The following is a 27,832-nucleotide window of genomic DNA, read 5'->3' as shown; positions in this document are numbered from 1 at the left end:
AGGTTTAGTGGATGCCTCAGAAAACGTGGTTAGAATTGTTTCATGTGAAAGTGGACTTCAAAAAGCCCAGATATTTAGGTGGCATGCACACGAAATCTATGCAGACTGCATTCACGGAGCATACTGTAAGCAGATGCTATTTTGTTTGACTGGTACATCCAACACATTTCATTTTCCTTTGCTGACATACTTCCAAAATTAAATAAAGTTTTTGGAGAATAATAATGATACCAGCTAATGTTTATTGAGCACTCATCATTTGCCATTATATTTATGCATAATATTTATGCAATGCCCACAGGTGTGAGCTCCACCTTAGGAGATGTCTCTGTGTAACTCGTGCAGTCTGTACCCCAGCCCGAGCACGGGGTTCTAAGGATGAGGTCACGAAGGTAGAGGAGAGGAACATTACTTGCTCACACCCCTTCCTTCGAAAGTGTTGGAAATAGCTTTCAGACTTGGACAGGGTGGTCCTAGAGCTCTTGTTCTTAATTACCACTGGTGGAAAAATGTCTTTAGGATGAAAACCACATGTTAGCACAGGGCCCAGCAGCTACAGGCCCTCAGTATTGGGGGCAGGGGTCAGAAACTCCATGGGGTGGTGATCTCATGGGCCTCGGCTCTGAAAACCCCTCAGCAAATGACTGCCCCTCAATATGGAGCTTGCAACATTGTCCCCAGAACACACAGGCCCCAGATGCACACCCACCATCACCTGAAGGGCAGCAGGTCCGCTGATCAGCCTGAGGTCCAACGTCACTATTGGTTTTCAGCAAATCAACCTGCCTCTGTTTGCCCTTTTCCACCCAAAAATGCCTAAGTGAACACAGAAAAGGCTCCCATTTTCTGAACTGGAGACTCTAATAGGAAAGAATCATTGTAAGTGTGAGTTCCACCAAGATAGAAGAGCAGGACTGCCCTGAGTTCAAGGGAAAGTCCAAAAGCCTCAGGGACAACATGGAAATATCAATGCACAGATGGCACACGGATCTGAGGATGTGTCCGTGCACGGGTGACACAAGGCCTTGCAGTACATCCATGCATCAGTGGCACAGTGCCCTGGGGGTGCATCTGTGCATAGGTGACATGGGGCCCTGGGGGTGCAGTGCATCCATGCACAGGTGACACGAGGACCTGGGGGTGCATCCATGAGCAGGTGACACAGGGCCCTGAGGATGCACGCTCCAGTAGGAAGCAGCACTGTTGATTCTGCTCACTTTTCCGGGGCCTGGGCTGGTCACATGGCCCCCAGCCACTCGAGGCCTAGGAGTGTAGTGCTGTCACCTGCATAACCCAGGGGGGACAGAAATATTTGGCAAACAGCAGGATGTCAATCACCAATGTCCTCCACCTACAAGAGGCAGTTTGTTGAGATTTCTTTCGCTAGTTTTATTAAGAAACCATGGGAACTTTTTTCCACTTTTCAAATACAAAATGTGTTATAGTTTAGTATCCTTTTTCAAATAACTGCCTTTCACTTACCACCACTATTACAATTCTGAAATGTCTCTCAAGGCAACATACACTACACACACACGCACACTCACATGCCTATGCACACATGCACAGATGTGGGCACCACACTGAGGGTCATCTCTACTGCCTTGCACACAGAGCTATGCCTTAGCTGTGCCACCAGTCTGAGTGATGGCGACCACCTTCAGAGAGGAATGAAAGGATCGCAGTCCTCTCACAATGGTCTGCATTGCTTGATGTTTTCAAGGTCCACTGTGGCATCTGCTTAAGAGCTTGGTGTGTGGTCTGTCAAAGCGGTTAAGATGGCCCTGCTATCTCTCCTGCTGAGATGCAGGTGTGTGGGCCACTTCATCTCCCTGGTACATGGAATTTGTCCTGCTCTGACCACATCCACGCTGTGAGCCCTGGCAGCAGAGTCCTGACTCTGACCTTGTGGAAGCCTCCGCCAGGCATCTGGGTCCTGACCTTCCGGTCAAGGCAGCCTCGGGCAGCTGATGCTGATATGCACGCCCTTTTCAAACACTCACCCAACCTCAGGATTCCCAACTCTCTCAGCCTCCTGCTCACCTCCGTTTGTTCTCAGCATGGTTCTTCCTGCTACCTCCCCTGCACCTGAGCCCACTAAGTTCGTCTGGGTGTGAGGTTTTCAAGTCATCTGAATGCAGCACATGACTTTCAGGGGTAGGATGAAATGGGTTCAGAGGATACAAAGGCAGTGATGGTTTAACAAGCACTGATTCTGTTGTTGTAGGTGCCAAGAGATTTTTGTTCATTCACTCATTCAACGAGATTCACTAAGTACTTGCAACAGGCCTGCCTCTATTCAGGGTGCTGGGTAAAGCAGTCATAGAAACCAACCACGCAGGAAACAATGGGCTGGGGGAGAGGGGGCTGTTCAGAGGCTCCTGGGGAAGGTTCACCCAGTGATGTTTGAGGAGAGAGCTCAAGGAAGTGAGGGACATTCCAGAAAGCACCCAACTTCAATTCTTGAATTTCTGAGAGGTTTCTACATAAAATGTAAGTAATAAACCATTTCCTAAATGTTCATTACAAAAAAACACTTTGATAAAGCCTCGGTGATAAATTGTAGGTATACTATGTCACACTGAGTCTGCTCTTTTGATGTGGTAATGTGTGTAAGTATGCATATAGATGAATTACCTCAGCAGGAAAACTATGTGGGCTTGAAGAAATCTAAACCTCAAAAACATAGAATGACTGAGTAGTGATGCCAGGGTTCTTTTGAAGATGTCTGGTATATTCCGCCCTTCTGCACACTGTGTCATTTAATCTGCCCAGGAAAGAGTTCTTAGAAAAACATCATTTACCATTATCCATCCATCTGCCATGGAGAGATGTCCCGTGCTGAACTTACAGATAAGGGACTCTCTCTGGAATCATTGCTTCAGTTTAGCAATGACAGTCAACAGATTTCACCTTGTGGGCAGACACGCTTTGAAGAAAATGTACAAGGTTCCATCAGCTTACATAAATGTCAGAATCACTAAAAACACGCAAAGATTCGCCCTTACATACATTTCTTGCGTCTTCCACAGAAATGCTGCTTTTGTGGCAGTCCCAGGTGAAGGTCGCTGCTGTGCAGGGGTTGATGCGCCAGCTCCCACGTCCTGGAGGTCACCAGGACCTCACTGGCCCCAGGAGCATGGGGCTCTGTGGATCTCTTGTACAGTACGTGGGATGGCGAGCTACCCTGGGCAGCTCTGCCGAGTTTCCATGAGAGGTGTGAAGGAAGTGGCTTTAGGAAGTAATCTGCCTCTTCTGTTCGTATCATGCCTGACTGGAAAAAATAAAAGGAAAGAAAGAAAACACAATTAGACTTTCTGGTTGAAGCCAGGGCCGACTCTTGTTATTATTCTCTTGGAAGCATGCTGTTCCCTCCAGTGAGAGCGAATATTGGAAAGGTTCAAAAACCCCGGCTGAGAATTAGCAATGGGAAAGGCCTCCACACACAGTCTGAGCTCTCTGGCTCTGCATACCTGGAGAAAGGCTGGCGTGGAGCTGCTCCAGGACTGGACTCCAGGAATGAGAAAGGGACAGAGGGTGCACAGCATACCAAAGTCAGTTAATTTACACCAAAAGTAATGACAGTGCAAGAAAGAACATGTGCACACTTAAATATTAAATATTCATATTGGTGAGGGGTCTCAGATAAAGTGATAAAAATTGGAATCCTAATAGGGTAATGTGCAAAACTCTGTTAAAACGAATTTGAAAACAAAGCAAATGTAATACTTTCTAGAAAAGGGTAACTTAACAAAATTAATCCAGAGGAAAGCATAAAAATTTTTCTTAGGGAATCAGGAAGGTTTCTCTAAGCAAGATATTAAAGGAAATAGGAAAGCAGTGATTTTATAAAAATACTAAAAATGTCTGTAGGGCAAAACAGACTACAATGTTAAAAATCGTACAGAGAAAAAATCTATTGCTTTTTTACCTTTTAGGATGACAAATATTTTTAAGATCTTGGTAGCACAATTGTTGGTGAGCACGAGGACAAGCAGGCAATCTTACATTCTGGGAAATGTAAACTGAGGCCCCACTCAGGAGGCAGCCCCAGGGCCAGCCCATATATCTGTGCACCACAGACATTATGAGTTAAAAGTACACAATTCAACTCCAGGGAGTTAACTTTTGGGAATTCTCACCAAATATTTCTTGTAAGAATTTCTTCAATATCAGTGAACAGGTGTGAATGTGTATGGCAGCATTGTTTATAATAACAAAACTAAAAATAATAAAAACAAGAAACAATTTAAATGGTTACCAGTAAATTCAGGGTCAATTTTTAAAGTATATTTATATAATTGGAGGTTACATAACCACTAAAAATTAGAGTTATATACTGATGATAATTATAATTAAACATTTTTTTTAGTTCCTGAAGCTGTGGCCCATATTTTCTATATAATACCTATTGATTACTCATCCATAGGTACATTCTGTAAGGTATCAGTGTCCCCTTTTTATGGGTGAGGAAATAGAGATGTAGAATGATTGAGTAATGTTTTCAAGGTCAGCTCGCCAGGAAATATAGTGTAAGGATTAGAACAAAATCAGAGTACTTTCAGAACTTGTAAGTTTAAGGTTTATGCTACAGGGTTTCCAAAAGGTATTGATTTGTTAAAAGTATATAATAGAGTACATAGCATGCTCTCAATTATGTTCATTTTAAAAATTGTGTATCTACACTTAAATAATTTTCTTGGATGACTGAAGAGAAATTGTTGATGTTGGAACAACAACCATCTTCAGGGGGAAAAGCCTCTTCAGGAGGAGAAAGTTGAGTAGGAGGGATGCAAGAAAACTACACTTCCTTTTTATAGCTCTCTGCACTACTCAAGTTCAAGTCCGTGCATCCATTCTTTTAAAATAATGTCAATGGCATTGCTGGATCATTGGATTACACATGAATTTTAAAAATCCTAATAAATGTTATTACATATTGCTCTAATTTTATAATGCAATCTACTCCTACAGAACATCAGGGTATCATTTAGAGCTCTGCAATACTGAACTATTAGTATTACTATTATGCTGATTTTTTCAGTGATTTTGCAAATCTACTGCTGCACACTGACTAAGACACTCACTAGGTATTCTCAGCTGCTGACCCACGGCGTCCAATGTCCATTCTAAATTTGCCTCTGATGTGGGGAGCCTGGGTCTGATTCTTACTTGGGAGTTGCGGGGAGAGTTCCCTTGCATTAATGTCCATGTAGTGAAGCCCTGTGTGGGGCTGGGCTGTCCTGGGTGAGTCTGCGCATTTGTACAGTGTGAACTGCAGGCCTGGAGGAGCATTTGCTAGACCTTGAGAAAACGCCAAACACAACTCTCAAGGAAAATAGGGTTTGGGGTGGGAGACATAAAAGAAACAGGAGAGTAGTTTTATCAAATATTGGGAGAGGAAGCATTGGCTGCAGTGTTACCACTGGGGGTGAGAGGAGGCAAGACAAAGGTGAGCTTGGTAGACTATCAGCGAAGCCATCAGCACCACCATGGGGGGTAGACCTCCTGGGGCCCAAATACCACATAGCCATGGGAAAGTGAAATTCTTGGAATTTATGCCCAGGATTGAGGGAGAGGGCAGAGGCAGCCTTTCCTGCAGTGCTATTCATGAATGGTTTCGGAACCTTCTTGGCCTTCTAGAACTCCAGGAACTAAACGAAGACACAACAACACTTTACCTTTTGCAGTTCTACCAGGGAATGCCAAGTGTGAAATAAATTAAGTAATGGTTAAAGCCAATTAGGTTTCAACCTTTTTGCATTTTAACTAACTGAGAAGCGTAAGCAGTCATCAATGTGTTCAACCTTGTATAACGCTACCCAATTAGTTTCTCCGTTACCTAAGGTAACCAGTTTAGGTATTAAACCAAAAAAGAAGAAAAATTCATGCATGGCTTAAAACAATAACAACACTTTTTGATATGCAAACAATTGCTCACTTTTCAAACCACCCCTCAGAAGATGATTGGCTCCTTAAGAACCTAGAATAGACGTGATTCAGCATCTTCCCTGCAGGTTGCAGCGGACTGATAGAAGGGAACGGCCAGGTGAGTTGGACACTGCAGAATTTATCATCCCATTCTCATACTTATTAGCTGTGTCACTCTGGATGATTTACTCAGCCTTTCTGTGCTGCTCTGTCATCCAGGATGCAGATATAAGAACAGCTACTTGTCACGAGTTTGTAAGACTTAATATACTTAAAGTATATGATCTAGTGAACATTCAAACAAGATTTGCTGAATTAATAAAACAAAGGAGGTAAAATATCATAGTTCGCCCTGATGATCCAAAGATCATTGCTTCCCTTCCGATAATTCAGTGAGCCCCTGAGGAATTTTTCACTCTGCAGTTGGAGATCCCTCTGAAGCCCTGAGTGTTGGTGCACCCAGCACCACAATCATCCCAAACACAATTTTGTTTCTGACCTGCTGCTTTGCTTTTTACACTCTTTCTGGTTCCTGGCCTACACACTTGTGATCCAACACAGCTGTTTCAGATTCAGAACCATCTCTCCTTTCCCCTAGGCTCAAGGCTACATTCTGGGTGGCCCAGGCTGAGAGGACCGGATCCCCAGGCAAAGGTGTCCGGCTGCAGTTGGCAGATTTTTGAGTTTTCATTAACCAAGTCGTCAAGCATTATACTTGTTTCATTAATAATTTAGTCTGAGTTACAATATTCAGTATTTAAATAATCTCCAATTTCATTAAATACATAGAACATAGTAACTGATAAGACTGATATTTTGATATCCCTTGATAAACAACAGATAATGAAAAACACAAAAAAGTTACTTCATTAGCTTGTTTCATTATTAGTTTGCAAGCTATTCTAAAAGATAAGGTAAATTGCAGAAGATTAATGTTTTCTTCTTATCAGAATGAAGAATATTTGTTTGGAAACTCAAAATGTCTAGAGGAACCTGCCTGTAGCTCACAGTAACCACTGGAATGTCAGGCAGGTGGATTATTAACCAGGCTTCAGAAAAGGCCAAGTCCTTCAGGCTTTGCAAAGGACAGGCTTTGCTCTCACAGGGTCTGCCTCTCTCATGACCAATTCTGGAAATCATTTTACATTAAAGAAAACTCACCAAACACTTATATTGCCTTCATAAGAAACGAACGAATATGTGTTGTGTTACTGCTGGGAAATGCTAGCTCTGAGCAATGTAAGTAAAGAAAATATTGAAGCTCGGCAGTGGGATGTTTATTGTAGTATATTTGTTGTCATTCGTAATTAAAAGTTGGTAGATTTGTATTAATTGGGATCTGTTGAGATTCATAGAAAGTGCTCATTAAAGTTTCATAAATCAAAAAATAAAATAGAAATTTAGAAGAAATGAATAAACGCCCAGTCACTGAGGTTATTTCTACTGCAGTGAGACAGACTCCCAGTGAACCAGTTCTAAGCGTGTCTCAGGTGACGCCATGAGAGCCACCTATCAATAAACACAGTAAAGAAGTAACTGGGCTCATTATAAGAAAGACGCATTTTAATTATCAAGTAATTTCATTTTTACTCTCCTCCATCTTTTCTCCTGAAGTGTCATTTGTTTTGGGAATATTCTATTCATTTTAGGTCTTCTTAGTGATATTTCAGAAACACTAGACAATTTCAACTTTTATCAAACTTTAATCAAAGTGAAACTTTGCTTTTTATTTTCTTATAACCTCAGAGCCAAATATGAATCTACACTAAAAGCCACAGTAATTCTTGTTGTGTGATTATATGTGATATCTTGAAAAAAAATTTGGCTAAAATCTTAAATAAACCAAAAAGCTTCCTTTTTCTCCAAGAAATTTTGTATCTGTTTCTTTTTATTCCTCTCTCCACTATACCTGACTTAGGCACTGGACTCTCTCAACCTTTCTGTCTTCAAGGACAATGGGGCTGATATGCTGGTCACAGGAATCATGCATCATCCTAAACCCAAAGAAGTCCAGGCTTCACAATTTCAGTCATTTGCTCAGCTCTAAACTTGGCCCCTGGTCACTTTCCAGTTGCTTATGTATAGACTCAAACTACCAAGGCTTTGACACTGGACACTCTGACAAAGTTTCTGGTTAAAGCTGAATCTTGTGAGTGACGAGTTACTCCCATCATCATAATCCATCAGAGAGGACTCAGTCCTTGGTTTCTCACAAACCCCAGTTCCTCCTGCAGTGATATCAGCACACATTCATAAAACATGAATACCTGTTGTTTGTGCGTGAGGAGGAGGGGGGCAAGGGTGAGGCAGGGCCGGGCAAAGGAGAAGCAGGACTGGGAAGGAGTCATCTGGAGGTTGACTGGATATAGGCATAGATGGAATTTCTGAGTTCTACCTGGATCTTGTGGCCTGGCTAAACTGGATCAGTGTAATAACAATCCCAGCAGCAGAAGTGTGACTTGGGTGAAGTGCCAACTGTCTACATGCCCCACAAATACTGTCTCAGATTGCCAAGGTGCCTCCCATGGTTTCTGCACAGCTGGGCACACCTGAGTCATCAGCCAATCAGGCTTTGGATGAATTCTATGGCAGCAAGAAGGCTAGAGAAAGCAGAGTGTAATTTAATAGTATAATTTAAGAATGCGCTATGATTATCCTTGGTTATTCCAAATTATCATTGACTGTGGATTTACTCAAAACCATTCCTGTATCTATATGTTCCTTGTTCACTAGAAGCCGTGATTTTTTTTTTGTACGTTAAAATCTCATCACTGAAGCCTCAAGAGTACAACACTGAGAACATCCATATTTCTGGCCTTGTTCTTAGAGCATGAAGAGCTCTCATATTTTTAGTATTTAATACTCATTTAATTCACCTGAACATTAATTAAATTTACCAAGATTTCTTGCCAAACTCTACAATCTAATCTTCACAGTGATATAATGTTTGATTAGAGCTTAGATGAAAATGATATTTGTGACTTCCTCCACCCCCGGCTGAAGAAGGAATCGAGTGAAAGGTGATCCTCTGTCAGGGGTAAATACTGCTTACCCAGTTCTTAGGGTTTTCTAAGAAGGGCAGGACCCAGGAGCACAGCACTTCTCAAACCCAAAGTGCAACAAGGAAACATTTCAGTGGGAGAGAGGACGTTCTCACCATTGTCCTTGCCTGTGGTGTCAAGGGGAAGGTCAGGTGGAGGCAGCCAGCTGTGAGTAAGGAACAGCACAAGCCTGCTGAGAAGCAGATATTAAGAAGGCAGAAGCCAGAAGCTTCTACCAAACCTCCTCCTCACAGAAGCACCAAATGGAGCAACCATCCACGCAAAAAAGTACCCTCATGAGAACCAAAATTCTGGTAAGCAACCACAGTACGTGGTTTTAACTTCATATTGCTGAAAGAGTCACTTGAGGCTCTGAGAAGGGTAGGAGAGACAGTCTTGATTTGCCAAAGCCATCCCTTCCCCATCTCCTGGCAGTGGCCACATGGCACGGACAGAATCTGTGCGATTGTGGGAGGGAGAGCGCAGCGACCATGGGACTTGGCATTGGAATTCAGTGCTGCCCTATCACAGTGGAAAGCAACACAGGGCAGAACTCAGCCAACACCCACAGACGGAACATTTAGACCAGACCAGGGCAAGCTGGAGGGTCAGAACCATCCCAGTGGACAGAACCCGAGATCCAGTAAGCCTTGCCACTGTGGGCGAAAGTGCTCTGAGGTTCTACATAAACTTGAAAGGCAGTCTAGGCCACAAGAAATGAAATTCCTAAGCAAGTTCTGGTGCTGTGCTGGGCGTACAACCGGTGGACTTGGGGGCATGCAACTTAATGAGACACCAGCCAAGGTGGCCAAGGGAGTGATTGTATCAACCCTCCCCCAGCTTCAGGAAGCACAGCTTGCCACTCTGAGACAGACCCCTTCTCTCTACTTGAGGAGAGGAGAAAAAAGTGTAAAGAGGACTTTGTCTTGCAATTCAGAGACCAGCTCTGCCCCAGTAAGATAGGGTACTGGGTAGAATTCTGAGGCCCCCATTCCTGGACCTAGCTCCCAGATGACATTTCTAGACACACACTGGGCTTGAAGGGAACCAGCTGCATTGAAGGGAATGACCCAGTCCTGTCAGGATTCATCACCTGCTGACTAGAGAGGCCTGGGGCCTGGAGTAATCCACAGTGGTACTCAGGCAGTACTCGATATGGGCCTTGGGTGAGAGTCAGAGATGTGCTAGCTTCATATGTGACCCAGCACATTTCCAGCTGTGATGACTATGGGCAGAGACTTCTTCTGCTTAAGAAAAATAGGGGGAAAAGTAATGGGGACTGTGCCTTGCAGCTTAGGTACCAGCTTGGCCACAGTGAGGCAGAGCACCAAGCAAGCTCTTGGGGTCCCCAATTCCAAGCTTTGGCTCTTGGATGGCATTTCAGGGTCAGCCCTGGGCCAGAGAGGAGCCTACTGCCCTAAAGAGTGAGTCTCAGGCCTGGCAGCATTCACCACACATTGACTGAAGACACCTTGGGCCTTGAATGAGCATTGGAGGCAGCCAGGCAGTACCTATCAAATAAATTTAACAAAGAGATTGAAATAATTAAAAAGAATCAAGAAGAAATTCTGGAGTTGAAAATGCATTTGACATACTGAAGAATGCATCAGAATCTTACTAGCAGAATTCATGAAGCAGAAGAAAGAGTTAATGAGCTTGAAGACAGGCTATTTGAAAATACAGTCAGAAGAGACAAAATAAAAGAATAAAAAAGAATGAATCATGCCTACAAGATGTAGAAAATTGTTTCAAATGGCAAATCTAAGAGTTATTGGCCCTAAAGAGAAGGCAGAGAGAGAGACGGAAAGTTTCTTTAAGGAATAAAACAGAGCACTTCCCAAACCTAAAGAAAAATATCAAAACCCAAGTACAAGAAGGTTATAGAACATCAAACAGATTTAACCCAAAGAAGACTACCTAAAAGCACTTAATAATCCAACTCCCAAAGATCAATGATAAAGAAAAAAAAAATCTTAAAAGCAACAAGAGAAAAGAACAAACAACATACAATGGAGCTTCAATACATCTGGCAGCAGACTTCTCAGTGGAAACCATACAGGCCAGGAAAAAGTGGCACAGCATATTTACAAGGCTGAAGGAAGAAAACTTTAATCCTAGAATAATATATGCAGAGAAAATATCCCTCAAACATGAAGGAGAAATAAAGACTTTTCTGGACAAACAAAAGCTGAGGGATTTAATCAACACCAGACCTGTCATCCAAGAAATTATAAAGAGAATTCTTCAATCTGAAAGAAAAGGACATTAGTGAGCAATAGAAAAATCATGCGAAGGTAGAAAACTCACTAGAAATAGGAAATACACAGAAAAACGCAGGATTTTATAATACTGTAATTACATTTGTAAATCACTCATATCTTGAGTAGAAAGACTAAAAGATGAACCATCAAAAATAAGAACTACGGCAACTTTTTGAGACATAAGACTAAGATACAAGTAAAAACAACAAAAACTTAAAATGCAGGAGGACAAAGTTAAAGCACAGAATTTTTATTAGTTTTCTCTTTACTTGTTTCTTAGTTTGTTTATGCAATCCTGATAAGCAGTCATCAGTTAAAAGTAATGAGTTATCCGGTAATCCCAGCACTTTGGGAGGCCGAGGCAGGCAGATCATGAGGTCAGGAGAGCGAGACCATCCTGGCTAACATGATGAAACCCCATCTCTACTAAAAATACAAAAAATTAGCTGGGCGTGGTGGCAGGCGCCTGTAGTCCCAGCTACTCAGGAGGCTGAGGCAGGAGAATGGCATGTACCCAGGAGGCAGAGCTTGCAGTGAGCCGAGATCGCCCCACTGCACTCGAGCCTGGGGGACAGAGTGAGACTCCATCACAAAAAAAAAAAAAGTAATGAGTCATATTATTTGCAAGCTCATGGTAACCTCAAATTAAAAAAAAGTACAAAAGATACACAAACAGTAAAAAGCAAGAAATTAAAACATACCACAGAGAAAATAACCTTCACTAAAAGGAAGACAAGAAAGAAAGAAAGAAAGAAAGAAAAGGCCACAAAAAACCCCAGAAAACAAATGACAAAATAGCAGGAGTAAGTCCTTACTTAATAATAAAATTGAATGTAAATGGACTAAACTCTCCAGCCAAAAGACATAGAGTGGCTGAATGGATTAAGAAAAAAAAAAACAAGACCCAATGATCTGTTGTCTATAAGTAATTTCACCTATAGACACACATAGACTAAAAATAAAGGAATAGAAAGAGATATTCCATGCAGATGGAAAAAAAAAGGGCTGGAGTCCTAAACTTATATAAGACAAAATAGATTTCAAGACAAAAACTATAAAAAGAGACAAAGAAGGTCATTATATATTGACAAGAGGGTCAGTTCAGCAAGAGGATACAACAATTGTAAATATATATGCACTCAATATTGCAGCACCCAGATATAAAAAGCAAACTGTTATCAGAGCTAACAGAGAAATAGATCCCAATAAAAAAATAGCTGGAGATTTCAACGCCCATTATCAAGACAGAAAATCACCAGGGACACATTAGAAAGAATCTGCATTATAGACTAAATGAACCTAATAGATATTTAAAGAACATTTTATCCAATAGTTGCAGAATACACATTCTCCTCCTCAGCACATGGATAATTCTCAAGAACAGACCATATGTTAGGCCACAAAAAAGTCTTAAAAAATTTTAAAAACCCTGAAATTCTATCAAGTATTTTCTCTAACCACAATGAAATAAAACTAGAAATCAGTCACAAGAGGAATTTTGGAAACCATACAAACACATGGAAATTAAAAATAATATGCTCCTGAATGACCAGTGGGTCAATGAAGAAATTAAGAAGAAAATTAAATTTATTTGAAAAATGATAATAAAAATACACCATACCAAAATTTATGGGATAAGGCAAAAGCATACTAAAAGAAAAGTTTATAGGTATAACTGCCTACATCAATAAAGTAGAAAAACTTCTAATAAACAACCTAATGGTGCATCTTAAAGAACTAGAAAAGCAAGAGCAAACAAAACCAAAAATTAATAGAAGAGAAACAATAAAGATCAGAGCAGAAATAGATGAAAGTAAAACAAAGAAAACAATAAAAAGATCAACAAAATGAAAAGTTGGTTTTTTGAAAAGTTAAACAAAATTGACGAACCTTTAGCCAGACTAAGGAAAAAGAGAGAAGACCCAAATAAATAAGATTAGAGATTACAAAGGAGACATTACAGAGATACAAAAGATGATTAGAGGCTTCTGTGAACAGCTATATGCTAATTGGAAAGCCTAGAAGAAGTGGATACATTCCTAGACACATACAAACTACCAAAGTTGAATCATGAAGAAATCCAAAACCTGAACAGACCAATAACAAATAATAATATCAAAGCCATGATTAAAAATCTCCTAGGGAAGAAATACCCAGGATCTGATGGCTTTACTGTTTAATTTTACCAAACATGTAAAGAATTAATACACTCCTACGCAAACTATTCTGAAAAACAGAGGAGGAGGTAATACTTCCAAACTCATCCTATGAGGTCAGTATTATTCTGATATCAAAACCAGATAAGAACACACCAAAAAAAGGAAACTACAAGCCAATATCCCTGATGAACATTGATGCAAAAATCCTCAACAAAATATTAGCAAACCAAATTCAGCAGGCAAAAAATATTATTCATCATGACCAAGTAGGTTTCTCCCTGGGATGTAAAGATGCTTCAACATAGACAAATCAATCAATGTGATACATCACGTGAACAGAATGAAGGACAAAAACCATATAATCATTTCAACTGATGTTGAAAAAGCATTTGACAAAATTCAACATTCCTTCATGATAACAATCATCAAAACACTAGGTATAGAAGGAACATACCTCAGCACAATAAAAGCCATATATGGCAGACCCACAGCTAGTGTCATACTGAATGGGAAAAAAGCTGAAAGCCTTTCTTCTGTGATATGGAACACCACAAAGATGCTCACTTTTACCACTGTTATCCAAAATAGTACTAGAAGTCCTAACTAGAGCAATCAAACAAGAGAAAGAAAGAAAGGGCATTCAAATTAGAAAGAAAGAAGTCAAATTATCCTTCTTTGCCAATAAAATAATCTCAGATTTGAAAAAATCTAAAGACGCCATCAAAAAATTATTAGAATTGATAAACAAAGTCAGTAAAGTTGCAGGAGATAAAATCAGCATACCAAAATCAGTAGCATTTCTATATGCCAACAATGAACAACTTGAAAAAACAAACCAATAAAGTAAATTCATTTATAATAGCTATAAATAAAATAAAATACCTAGGAATTAACCAAAGAAGTGACAGATCTCTACTATTAAAACATTAGGGAAACTCTCCAGAATGCTAGAAAGGGCAAAGTTTTCTTGAATGTACCCCATAAGTACAGGCAACCAAAGCAAAAATGGACCAATGGGATACCTGCAAGTTAACCTGCACTGCAAGTTAAAAAGCTTCTGCACAGCAGGGAAAACAATCAATGAAGTGAAGAGACAACCCACAGAATGGGAGAAAATGTCTGCAAAGTACCCATCCGACAAGAGATTAACAACCAGAATATATAAGGAGCTCAAACAACTCTACAGGAAAACAAATCTAAGAATTTGATTTAGCAATGGGCAAAAGGGCTGGGCGTGGTGGCTCACTCTTGTAATCCCAGCACTTTGGGGGGCTGAGGTGGGCAGATCACCTGAGGTCGGGCGTTTGAGACCAGGCTGACTAACATGGAGAAACCCCGTCTCTACTAAAAATACATAATTAGCCGGGTATGATGGCGCATGCCTGTAATCCCAGCTACTCAGGGGGCTGAGGCAGGAGAATCGCTTGAACCCAGGAGGCGGAGGTTTCCACGAGCCAAGATCGTGCCATTGCACTCCAGCCTGGGTGACAGAGTGAGATTCTGTCTCTAAATAAATAAATAAATGGAACTAAAAATAAAATAAAAATGGGCAAAAGATATGAATAGACATTTCTCAAGACAAGACATATAAATGGCAAACAGGTATATGAAAAGGTGCTCAACATCATTAGAGAAATGCAAATCAAAACTACAATGTGATATTATCTCCCTTCAGTAAAATGGCTCTTATCTGAAGAACGGGCAACAAAATGCTGGTGAGGATGTGGAGAAAAGGGAATCCTTGTATATTATTGGTGGGAATGTAAATTAGTACACCCATTCCGTAGAACAATTTGGAGATTCCTCAAAAAACTAAAAATAGAGCTACCATAGGATTCAGCAATCCTATTCCTAGGTATATATCAAAAGAAAGAAAATCAGGATATCGAAGAGATATCTGCACTGCCATGTTTATTACAGCACTATTCTCAAAAGCCATGGTTTGGAAGCAATCTAAATGTCCATCAAAAAACAAATGAATAAAGAAAATGACCCAATATTTACAGATGCAGATGAAGTGCCTCAACATTACTTCAGCAGAATCAAATTAGGAGGTGACACACATGTCCAGGGAGTAGACACATCCACTTGTGCTGCCCACCCAAGTCCAGGCAAGAACCCGAGGGTACATGAGTAGACGAGAACAGGAACTCAGTAAGCACCCTCTCAGCAGACACTGGGCCTGGACGACCTGCTTCTCACTCAAAAAGGAGCCATAGAAGAAGTCCGTGAATGGTCTATGAATATGCAGCAAGGGCACCTAGCGAGCAATCGTGTGATTAAATGTTAATGATGAGAATCAATGCTGCAGAAAGGCAAACCAGCCACGTGGAGGAAAATCACTAACAGCTCTGTCAGATGCAACAGAGGAGGACCGGTACACCAAAGGCTCAAGAAAGATGATGATACAGAAGCCAGCTGAGGCCCACCTAGGAATTCCACAGCGCACATCCAGTTATGAGAGGTCCCAGATACTACAACTAACACGGAAAACAAAATTTCAGGAGACTGAGTGTGCCGGGCAATGAGGAATGAATGTGGGGGTCCTCCTAGGTCCCTCTTTAGCCTTCGCTGGGCATTTAACAAAACTGGAGGGGCCTTCTGTGAGAATTCATAGCAGCTAAGCATGAATGTTTTCCAAAGACCAGTATTTCCTCCTACACTGAAACAAGAAATGTTGCCAGAATGAGCATAGTAATAATTATTAAATAGAACTTCCATTTACTGAGCCTGTCATCTATGCAAGGAACTGCATTTCATAGGTATTAGTTTATTGGTCTTTGCTGTAGATCTGTGAAGAGGCTGTAGGAACTGATACCTAGGAAGGATTAAGCCATCAACCTGAGTTTCCAAGCCAGGAAGTGAGAAATCAAATCCCAAACCATCTAGCCCCCATGCCATAGGATACCCATGCTACGTATCACTACCTCATGAGATCGAGGAAGCAGCACTGCACAGTACTACTGAGAGGAATCCGGGGCTCTGGGTCTATCCCAGATTCAATGTGTTAGGATACTCCCGACCCAGCTTGTTAGCTGCTCCTTGCTAATTAGTAACTACTAGATCAAAAAGAAAAGATTATAATAATTAGTTAATTATAAAGTGAAAAATAAGGGTTCTATCTATAATAAAAATGGTGATGGTTACTTATGGTGCAATTAGAGACATTTAAAGTCCTGAATTTTTTTTTAATTAAAAGTAAAGAAAATAAATAAACTAGGCATTAACTTGAAGACTTTTTAAAAAGTGCAAAGAATGACCACCCACAAACCAGAAAGGAATTGTAAAATAATAATAATAATAGTAATAATGTTTTGGATAAATAAAGATGTAAAAGAGTAAAACAATGAGAATATTAAAGGAGTCAAGACAATTCAAGAGCTAATTTTTACACAAAATGGACATGCCTCATAAAAATGTAATGAATGAAAATATTAAAAGGTCAAGAAAATAGATGATATGTGACTGAGATTTAAAATAAGTGATGGAACTTTTCTTGGAGATTAAATGTCATCATAGTAAGTATTCTTACTTTACATTAGTGAATTTGTTGTTACATTTGTAGTTATATTTGTTGTGCTTTTCAATTCTATGACATCTTTCAGGCCAACATACTAAAAGGATCTAAGTCTATTAGAGGAAGCCTTCCAGATCTGGGCTGTTCAACATGGTAGACATGAGCCACATGTGGCTATGCACATTTAAATTTAAATTAATTAAAATTGGATACAGTTAAAAACTCACTTCTCCAGTTGCTGAATAGCCCCATATGGGTATTCACATTTAAGTTCAAATAAATTAAAATCAAGTGAAATTTAACATTGAGGCCTTCAACTCCTCAATTGCCACATGTGGCAGGTGGCTATTACACTGAACAGCACAGATATTTGTACCCCAGGGCAAAGCACTAGTGGAGAGCAAGGCTCTGGAACCCTGGGTAATTAACACATCTTTGAAAGCTTACTTAAGACTAATTTGCTAGACAAAGGAGAAGTGGCTACAATATTTCTCTATAAGTAGCACGCATAGCCCAGTTAGGGGCAATCTTAGAAATCACACTCACTAGCAACCTTCTAAAACTGTCCCAGTTAAAATATTTAGAACACGCCAATTTAGACTGATTAATCAATAAGACTGCTTTGGTTGACACAAAAACATCTGAACTAAGAACAACCAAAACTTAGATTCTGAGATCCTGTACCTGTACATTCTGAAGACACAAAGAGAAATATTGAAGCAAATGATCATCAGTCAAAGGACTGAATATATTCCTGGGACCTAAGATACCTCATGTTACCTTTAGACATGAATCTCATTCCACACTGTGGAACAAATTCAGTCTCTCTTATTCAGGAAGTGTAGTGTTTTTGTTCAGTCATTCAGTCACTATTCATGAACTGCCTGTTATGAGACAGGTACTCTACTACACAATCCAGACACAACAATGGATAAACTAGGCAAATATCCTTATCCTCATGAAGCTTGGGTTCCAATGTGGGTGGGGGAACTGATAATCAACAGTAGTCATCATAAAATGTGAAGCATAAGAACTTGAAAGGTAATGAGCACTACAAAAAAAGAAGAAAAGAAATAAACAATTCTGGATGAAAAGGGACATCAGAGTGCAGAAAAAAGGGTTTGACTTTTACACAGGGTCATCAGGTAGGGTCATCATTAAATAGGGTTATTATTTCAGTGACAGCTTTGATGAAGCGAGAAGCTGGCTGTGAGCATACGGGAGGGAAGGCCGTGGGCCCAGCAGAGGGAAGAGATGCTGTAAGGACCTGCAGCTCCACGTGGCAGCCACTGACATGTGTGTTCTTTGCAAAATATCCACATATGATACTTTCACCAATTAATAATAATAGTTCAGCAGGGCCTTATTTTCCAACTGGAAACACTGTCTTGGAAATTATCTTTTAGCACATCCTATGGAAGGGACAGCTCAAAGTTTTGGGATTTTCTGTGCTATCTGAGACATCGCCATCTTCTTCCTCAGAGAGCTACACTTGTCATCTGGCTAGTATCACTCTGGAACCCCTTATAATTTTTTTCTCTACTGCTTTATAAACCAGATCACCCTCTACTTACAACTTTGCAGCATTGTCTCTGGGAATACAGCCCAGGACCCCCACGGGAAGCCTTCCCAGGAGCCTGCACCCCCTGGCCAGTGTTAGTTTCGCCAGGCTCTCTGGGGTCTCAAGACCCTCCAGATCGTGCCACTGCACTCCAGCCTGGGCGACAGAGCGAGACTCTGTCTCAAAAAAAAAGGAAAAAAAAAAAAAAAAGAAAAGAAAATAGAACAAAGCTGAAGCCCTGGAGGGTGACCAGGACACGGTGAGCCCAGGGCTGGCAGGCTCCTACTCCAGCCACTTCCTCCACACCGTGGTGCTTCCTTGGTGCCCAGGGTGTTGTGCTGTTGTCAGAGAGAATGCCCTTGGAAGAGAATCAGTCTAACAGCGCAGCACAAAGACTCAGAAGGCTGACTGAAGGGCTAGATTCCTCACAAAAGAACACAGAGGCAACTAAGAAAGCTGAGAGACTGCAGCCAGTTCCAGGAAGGTGGCATGTGCCAAACACGCTCCCCTTGACTTATGCAGAACACAGCAAGATTGTGGACAAGAATCATTGTTTCCCTTTCAGCAACGTCACTCTAAAGGCAGCTACGATTTGAGACCAGTTGTTTCCTGCCTCCTCCACACTGCCACTGCACAGGGCAGCCCGAAATGGAAGGTCAGAGATATTTTCACTTGTGGGTTCCCAGCTGTGGGCATACAACAGGAACTAAATATATCTGTGCTGAAAACAGGACTGATAGGTTGAGGGTTACCTATGGAGTTTGCCGCCTTCTGCATATCCACCCATGATTTTCAGAACTCTTGTCTGTGAGAATCATCTCAGAAGATCTTCCTTCCCCAAATATTCTGCCTCAGCTGGTGTGGGTGGGGTGAGATAAAGGACATGTTTAGTAAGATTCACAAACTCAACACTGGGATACACCATGTGGGTCACAAAGGCCTAGGTCCTGTTCACCCTGTGCTCTGTTTGTTGTGTTTGATTTTCTCCTCAGCCCCACAGTCAGGGAGCAGGACACGGCCTCTGCAGGAAAGCACGGTGTTGTGGGGTGTCCACCACGTATCCAAAGGACTGCTAGGACACAAGCTGACTTTATGTGGAGTTTGTTATCACTGACACTTCCTTACTCTCAAGCAAGTTGACCTTAGACACAAAAATTTTCTGATGGTAAATAGATAAATATCGAAAGCAATACTGAGTACAACAACCATCCATCAAGTTCACTGGCACAGACTGAAGACATGGCCTCATCACGGCTTTTGCACTGTAGGGCCTGAGGATGATAATTTGTACCAATACTCACATTCTACATGACTTCCCTTACACATGTAACACCCCAGGCCATTACCTTAAACATCTGTTGCTGTGGCTACCAAATTTGACCATTCATAAATTCCAGCCCCAGTTGTATGTATGACTGCATATACTGTCATACATGTCAGAATCCTGTGGGGATTAGAAAAGTTATGACTGATCTTTCAGGATGCTAGCTCAAATGGTATAATCATTAGATGATGTGGTAACTACAATTCAGATGAGATTTGGGTGACGACACAGCAAAACCATAGTGGGCAGTGAAGTTATTTATGCTCAGGTTACCCAATAAAATAATTTAGCAAAACAAAAGGTTTCTAAAAAGAACTTTCTGAAATCACTATATAGCAGTGTATATGCCTGTCATTCATTGACAAGGATGGTTCCTGGCAAGTTACATATTTTTCTCCACAAAATAAGTAAATAAATAAATAAATACAAATGCCCCAATACCTATTCTCTCAGCAATTTGCAGGTGAGACCCTCACCCTTTTTGGTCAGGCAGTGGTGGCTGTTACCACAAAGCTCCCTGAAGTCACCTTCCTGTCAATTCTCCAGGAGCATTTTTGGCTTGGCCATATTAAATGGAAATAACGCTGTTGGAACTATTGCTGTTATGTCCACAATAAAAGCAGAATTCCAGATAGCTGTGAATCAAGCTGAACTAAGGAGACCATCCACTCTCTAGGACTGGAAATCTCTGTAGGCTTCTTTCAACTAGTTTTTGATTTAAAAATGTATGTGTTTCTCTGTCTGTCTACCTTATTCTCTCTCTTCCTCTCTCTCTCTCTTTCTCTCTCTCTCTCTTTTTTTCTCTCTCTCTGGTCTTTCATCACTCAATCATATAATCATGGGAGCTGATAACCTCCAGAGCTATGAAAGTTAAAGAAGCCCTCCAGAATTCTCTGTAGGAATCCTGGCTTTCTCAGCAAGGTCATGCAGAATTGCAGAGCTGTTCCCTGTGCATGCACCAAAGTGATTAAAAGCACAGACTTTGTAAATCTAAGTTCCTCTTTTCCTGCCAATACCCAATGTTGCCCAAACAATCAATTAGACTCCAAGGATGCTCATGGGAATGTTCCTGGGAGGAGATATGGATGCCTGGTCGAATGCTCAGCCTTTACACTGAGATCCCATAGCCATGGTGTGGTTTCCGGGCTCTCACCCTTGTTAGACATCAACTTTTGACAGGTTAGATAATGAGTCTGATTGGCAGATTTCCCTTAAATAAAATAGGAATAAAAATGTTTCCCATAATGTTAATATAATTAAATGCAATAGTAGTTCCTGTAATGAATCTGCCTAAAATTTTTTTTAAAATGCCTGGCATACAGTAGGTGCTTGTTTCAATATCAATTATTTTCCCGACTTATAATGGGTACATTTTCAGATTTTATTGAAAACTTCAAATTATATCACTGACACATACATTAACATGCATATGTCTATGGTAATAAAGTAGAATTCACCATAGGCTTGCTCCATAACAACCAAACATGGAAATTAGATTACAAGTATGCCTTGGTACTGGGGTACACTAAAGATGAGAAAGCGTTTTTCTCCCAAGCTCTGGTTTGGGAGTTGGAGAAAAGGGATATGTATGTTGAAAAAGAACAGTGAAATAAATAATGCCCTTTGCATAAAACTTTCACAGTCCCTGTCCCCCACCCCAGCCATTATCTAGTTACAGGGAGCAGAAGAACCATTTCTGAAGACCCACATAACTGAAGCAGGTCAAAGCCTAAGAATGTGTCTACTCTTCCTATGATAGAAAATTTATTATTGAATGCACCAGAAGCTACTCTTCTAGGTAAGGGCTGTGAATGTGGGCTAAAATAATGGTATTAATGTGAAGAGAAAGACAGCGGAAAGGACATGTGAATGGAAGGTGAATTAAGACATTTTGGAAATTCAGCTCATCACGAAAGAAATTATTCACCAGCATCCAACCACACATGGCGGCAACAGCAACCAGACTCTTCTGACACCTCTACGTATCTACTGATATTTTGCCCAACATAATTAACTGTCCATTACACTTATGGACTCTACAGTTTAACCCATATGTGCATTGTATCTAGGACAGCTGTGTTACGTCCCCTTATCCCATGACAGAGCCTGGAGTCAGCCACACCATTGACAAAGGGTGGATGAAAGGCTGAAACTGGAGAAAGAAGTTGGTTGTGGTTGACTTTGAAACCAAGATCAAACAAAAATGACCTCTTGAAAGTCTCCAACTCTAATCCATTTTAAAGTGCAGAAGATGAAGGCGAAATCTAAACTGTGAATAATTGCCAAATAAGAGGATTAATCTGCAAACTGTACAATGGAATGTGATACAATGTCAAAATGTAATTAATATGCTTGGCCTTCATAGTTGGATATGTCTGTTGTATAGAACAGATAACTCTTGATTTTATCATAGTATAGATACTGCCATGTGCATACAAAAACACAGGTAATAAACTAGTGTATATGTAACTGAAAGCTGACACTCAATAATGTGATTACTAAGGTATGGGCTTTTAAGATATTTTTACATTTAAATTGCAATCTGTGAGATTAGCAAATTATTCTAAGATAGTTAACACTTTAAGACAAATGTGCCCAAATCTATGGAACACTGTGTTTTTTGTATACATATAAAGGCACAGGGCTCCCAGGGCACTTGTCCTCTCTAGTGGGACTAAAAGCTGAGTTTGCCAGTTCTCAGCCAATGGTGCACACATGTAACTTAGGCCTGAGGTCAAGTAAAGCTGTTTTCTGTTCTTTTTTTGTTTTTTTTTTTTTGGTATATTTTTAAGTTTGTAAAGTTTTAAGTCAAGGTAAGGTGCACTTTCACTAGTTTAAGTAAATGTAAACTTGTGCATGACCCAGTCAGTATTTGAGAAACAAAATTCAGAGGAAATTATTTATCCCATAAAGATTTTGCACCTACCACAGCCTGGGGTTGCAGTTGCAGGTATTTCAAGACTTTAGACTTGGGTCTATTTCAAATATATGGGCACAGACAATTCTTCTACATTTGTATAAACCAAGTAGCTCTAGTTCTTCATCTAGTAGAGGAGGTATTGCTCTAACTTTTCATGGGGTAATCACAGGAAACTTCAAAGTGCTAGGAGTCAGTGGGCTTTAACTAGACTGCATGAGCCCACAACTATTTCCCAATGGACAATATATTGAACTACTGAAGGCAGAATAGATAATTAGGATTGACATTAGATCCAAGAAAGTTTTAAAGTAGTAAACATACAATCATGTTACATGTCAAAGCAACACTAGAAATTCAGAAGAATGGGGCTGAATGGTGAAGATAAGGTTAAATTAAATTTGGGGCCTTCTTATGGAACAGATAATGACTTTTGCTTTTACTTATGGTCTGCCTATTCTGCATAGCCCTTTAATCTTAAACATTCAATATTTACTCACCCAAGTCTTCTACACATACTTGTACATTTCAGCTAGGGATGTGCTATAAAAGATCCTAGCTTCTTTTTGGCTTAGTATCTGCAATCCATCATTCTTTATTTATTACCTAATGATAACCTGCAAAGTGAATAGTAAAAACTCCCCCATCTTCAGTTAGGTCATCTCTGCAAATTAAAACAAGGTTTATGGCTCCTTTGACTGCCTCAGGGTGAATAGAAATCAAAATGCTGGTTATTCTGGGCACTTCCCTTGTTTATGATAACTTGTTAAGCACAAGTGATCTCCCAGGTGTTGGGAATAGACAATTTTCTTCCAAAATGTGGGCGTCAGCAATGGCTCTAAACGTTGCAGAACACTCTCACATTTTAAATAGCTTGCGCAAATGATATGTCTTTTTACCATCCTAATTGCTTTCATAAGTCACTCTGAAGGTTCTAATGTAACAAAATACATTCTAATCCTATTCCCATCCCATCTGTGGGACTTCTCTGAAGGTCAGTATAACTTCACCTCTTGGTTCCTTAACTCTGTTTGAACTGGCTTGCATTACAAAATGTGCACTGATTTTCTGATTAGATTTTATTTGTATTACACAGTTCAATAATGAGTGGGGGGTGGGGGGACTGAGGAGAACAAATACTTGTTCAGTTCTTACTTTGTGCCAAGCCCTGTATTAAGGGCTTTCATATGTTCTTGCTCAAAACTCACACAGCCCTAGGAGGCCACAGTGTTAATTGTGAATTAAGAAAGCTGAAGCCCAGGGTAGTGAGCTTGCTGGTTAGTAAGATAAATCACACTTGATCAAGACCCGTCTGACTCCAAAAGCCATGTTTTCCCATCATATTTTCCATTTACTTAAGAAGCATTTTTATTCTGCTTCTCATTTGAATGTTTAAGTCAATATCTTTCTTTGCATGTAGAGTTCATGTTTTCCCGCTGATTTATTTTGCAGAATGACTTCCACAGTCCTTCAATTGTAGGTTCTCTGAAGTGCTTGTTGACTCACTTGGTTCTGGATTTTGATAAAAGACATTGATTACTATCTGGTTTATCTTAACTAACCAAACAAGGTAAATGTTGAGCATGTTTCTGATTTTATGAGAAGTGCCAGCCTTTCATCTTTGAGTGTCAGTATAGATGGTCACTGCATCACTTTTTGTGGAGGATGCAGGGTGGTGAAAGTGCCTATTCACAAGAATCTTAATACACAATAGGCAATCTCTCCTTGGAGTAAGCTTGGTAATTAAATAAGACATGCCTAAGAGACTGAAGCACAGAAATTACAACGTCTCTATGCTTAAGCAGTAGATACAAAAGGCTAAGAGCTGGACAAATGCCACTTAGTTGCTTGACTTGTACTTCATATAAATTATATCATATCATGTTACTTAAAGTGTACTGTGACATTTATTATTTAGAATTTGTATAGAGATTTTCTTTATCTATAACTAGAAAAATGACTCACATGGTTAGGACTGAAGAGTGCTCACCTCCAATTGGCCTTTCCTGAGATCACCCACATGTGAACAGCACTTGCCCCATTTGCTTCCCTGCTTTTGAGATATGCTCCCAGGGCCTCAGAGACACTCCTTGGACCTGTATGATGGCTGACTGGGGAGTGCATGCTTCCCAAATGCAACTTAGGTCCAGTTTTAGATTGGGCCTTTTGCAGTCAATACACTCCCTCTGTAGATAAAGAGACTCTCTCCAGCACAGATAGAACCAGCATCTTTCTTCCATCCATTTACCCATCCATCAACTTATTCATCCAACCATGCACCCATGTTCCCACCCATCCATCCAGTTCCTTTCATGGGCTGGGAACACTGCCAGGCAGTGGTGGTACTGTAGGAATCGTAACAATCATGGTGCTGCCCTTAAAATGCTCTTTGTCTATCGAGAGGAAGGGGTAAATGCTAAACTGGTAACCCAAATAAGAATTTAATTGAAATAAGTCTTCATAAAGAGAAAAATAAGGTGTAGTATGGATGCATAAGAAGGAAGCCTGCCCTGGCTTGGAGCAACAGTGAAACAGTGTGATATTACTTATGGGAGTGACTTTTCAACTGAGACCTAAAGAACAAAGTGACATTTAACCAGAAGGAATGGGATAGGAGTTGTTTTGCAGGAAGAGGCAACAGCACCCGCTAAAACTCTGAGGGGATGGGGAGTTTCTTTACTTTGGAACTTACAAAAAAGTTGGTGCAGGCCCCTTGCCCACTTTTGCTGGAAGTTCCACAGGGCACAATTTGAAGTGCCTTATGTGGAGGAAAGCTCAATCAAAAATAACATTCTATGAAAAAGTTCTCAACAACTGTGGAGGTAAAGAGGGGTTTAACACATTGAAGGAAAAGCTCTTGCTTTTTTTCACCCAAGAAGAAAAGACTCATACAAATTTAAATTATGATAAAAGAATAAAAGGATCCTAGGGTTATTGAGACAATTACTTCTCACAGATTTTGGATACTAAAAGAAATCACCAACTGCTTAAGCCACATTTCACTTGACATGTTTTGCATCCAATTTCTAATGTCTTAAGGGATGTGCAAATAACTATTAAGTGACAGAAAATTAGAGCCACCAGATGCATCATGTCACTACTACTGAAGCTTTCTATTATTTTATTACCATTTTTAAACTAAAGGCAACCAGCCATTTAATCATATATATAAAGCTAGGGAGTGATCAGCATATGATTTTTTTTTTTAAGTTTTATCCCAGTGAGGCTTATTTTTGCTACAAAACTGCTAAGATTTTACATAATGCCAGTACATCCCTTATTTGCTATTTCCATTTATCATCAATTAAATATGAAGAAAAAATAGAAATTCAACCTATTTTTAGGTAGATATTTTTCAAATAAATTATTTTAATTTAGTTTTTATATATTTAGTTTCTATATATTTCTGCGAAATTATAAGAAAGAAGATATAAAATTAGCACTGATTTTGCTACTAATTTAAAATGCTGACTTACTTGATTTTAAACACATGCCGTTCTTCCTAAAAAAAAAAAAGTTAAACTCTTAAGTAGTGAAAAATACATTCAACAAATGACAAATGATGGATGTTATTATTTTAAAAGGAATCAAAGTCAGTAAAAATGATCCATGCCTGGAATCACTGGGGATGGAGGATCAACAGGAGAGCAAGTGCAACTAGGAGTTTCTGATTCACTGTTGCGGCTCATGGCACTTGAGAGTTGGTAGGGGATTACTGAGAACAGTTGCTGTCCACAATCACGAAGGACAGGACTCCACTGAGTGTGTAAATTCCCTTTGATACAGAGTCTGGCCTCAGGCCTCTAGAAGATATACTCTAACATCTCCTTCAGGAGTGATTTAGAGTAGCCAAACTCAGACTGAAAATAGACACACACACAAGCCCCTGAGTGCTAATTTATACCTCTATGAGTCATGAAATACAACCCCCAAGCCTACTGAGGAAACTGTTCCTTCTCCCTCCTGGCAAGCTACATAGGAGGCTTAATTTTAATCAAAGCAGTAAAAGAGGTCAAGTGCAGCCTACCATGGGGGAGGAATGTCTGGACACATGTGTCCGGCAGTTCCAGCCTCATGCAAGAATAAGCCTGTCACAAGGCCTAGCAAGGTTTAGCTAGCCCATTCCTTTCCCTATATAAGGCTGGAATATTCCTACTTCTGTTTTTGGGGTCTCCTTTCCCCCATCTGGTTGTGCAGATGATTTTTGTAAGGCAACGGAAGTCTTGTTCCGCCATTGCAAAAATCATTCATTCTTTGAAGAAATTTTTATTGAGGGCTTTACTATATGCCAGGCACTATTGAAAGTGTTGGGGATAAAGCAAGAAAAAGTCAAACATCCCTGGTAGTTATTCTCTCAATATTTAGGGTAGTGGCAGCTTGATTATACAAAGAAATCACCTCTCAACTCAAAGCTCTCCCTTTAAACTCTGTTTCCTGATGTGAACCTGGAACTATACAAATCCCATTTCTGCTTTGCCACCTGCTCTCTATTCACATCCACCAATAGCCCACACAATGGGGACAGTCTAAGGAAAGTGGAAGAACCTGCTCTTTCCTGCCTAGCCCCTGCAGACTGTCTACGCCTCACTTCCTGTCTGTTCCTTGTGGACTTCCTGTCTTTCCCATTGGGCTTCCTGTCTAGCCCCAGTGGACTTCCTCTCTGTCTCCTCACTTTCTGTCTGTTCCCTGTGGACCTCCTGTCCATCCCAGTGGGCTTCCTGTCTAACCCCTGTGGACTTTCTGTTGGCTCCCTCACTTCCTGTCTGTCCCCCATGGACTTCTTGTCAGCTCCTGTGGACTTTCTGTCTGTTCCCTCATTTCCTGTTTTTCCCAGGAGTAGACTTCCTGTTTGTCCCCAGTGGGCTTCCTGTCTGTCTCCGGTGGGCTTCCTGCCTCCTGTTCCTGTCATTCTCACTTCACCTTTGCAGTGGCAGATCATTCCAGTTGCAGCCGCTGATTCTCGTTTGTAGCTTACTTAAAGAACCAGCTACATTGTTCTCCCTCAGAGTCCTAGCACCAGCTAGCTCCTACTACTAAGGGATTTGAGGCCCAGCTCCAAACGTCTGAATTTTGAACATCCCAAACTCTTCCCTTAGTTTCCTCAGCCCCAGGGGCAGTATA

At 40.5% G+C, this 27,832-nt stretch overlaps 1 protein-coding gene across 4 annotated transcripts in view; it reads right to left on the bottom strand.

Annotated features, from left to right (window-relative positions):
* Positions 1 to 27,832, bottom strand: part of ADAMTS16 (ADAM metallopeptidase with thrombospondin type 1 motif 16) — a 175,371-nt gene that overhangs the window by 131,979 nt on the left and 15,560 nt on the right. For all 4 annotated transcript variants that reach the window (XM_002815404.4, XM_054555388.1, XM_054555386.1 and 1 more), the window contains exon 4: positions 3,013 to 3,274. In XM_002815404.4, the coding sequence (XP_002815450.2) occupies positions 3,013 to 3,274 (262 nt within the window). The remainder of the gene's footprint in view (positions 1 to 3,012; positions 3,275 to 27,832) is intronic.

The sequence above is a fragment of the Pongo abelii genome, chromosome 4 (assembly GCF_028885655.2).
Source record: "Pongo abelii isolate AG06213 chromosome 4, NHGRI_mPonAbe1-v2.0_pri, whole genome shotgun sequence".
NCBI lineage: Eukaryota > Metazoa > Chordata > Mammalia > Primates > Hominidae > Pongo > Pongo abelii.
This window is presented reverse-complemented; position numbering and strand designations above follow the sequence as displayed.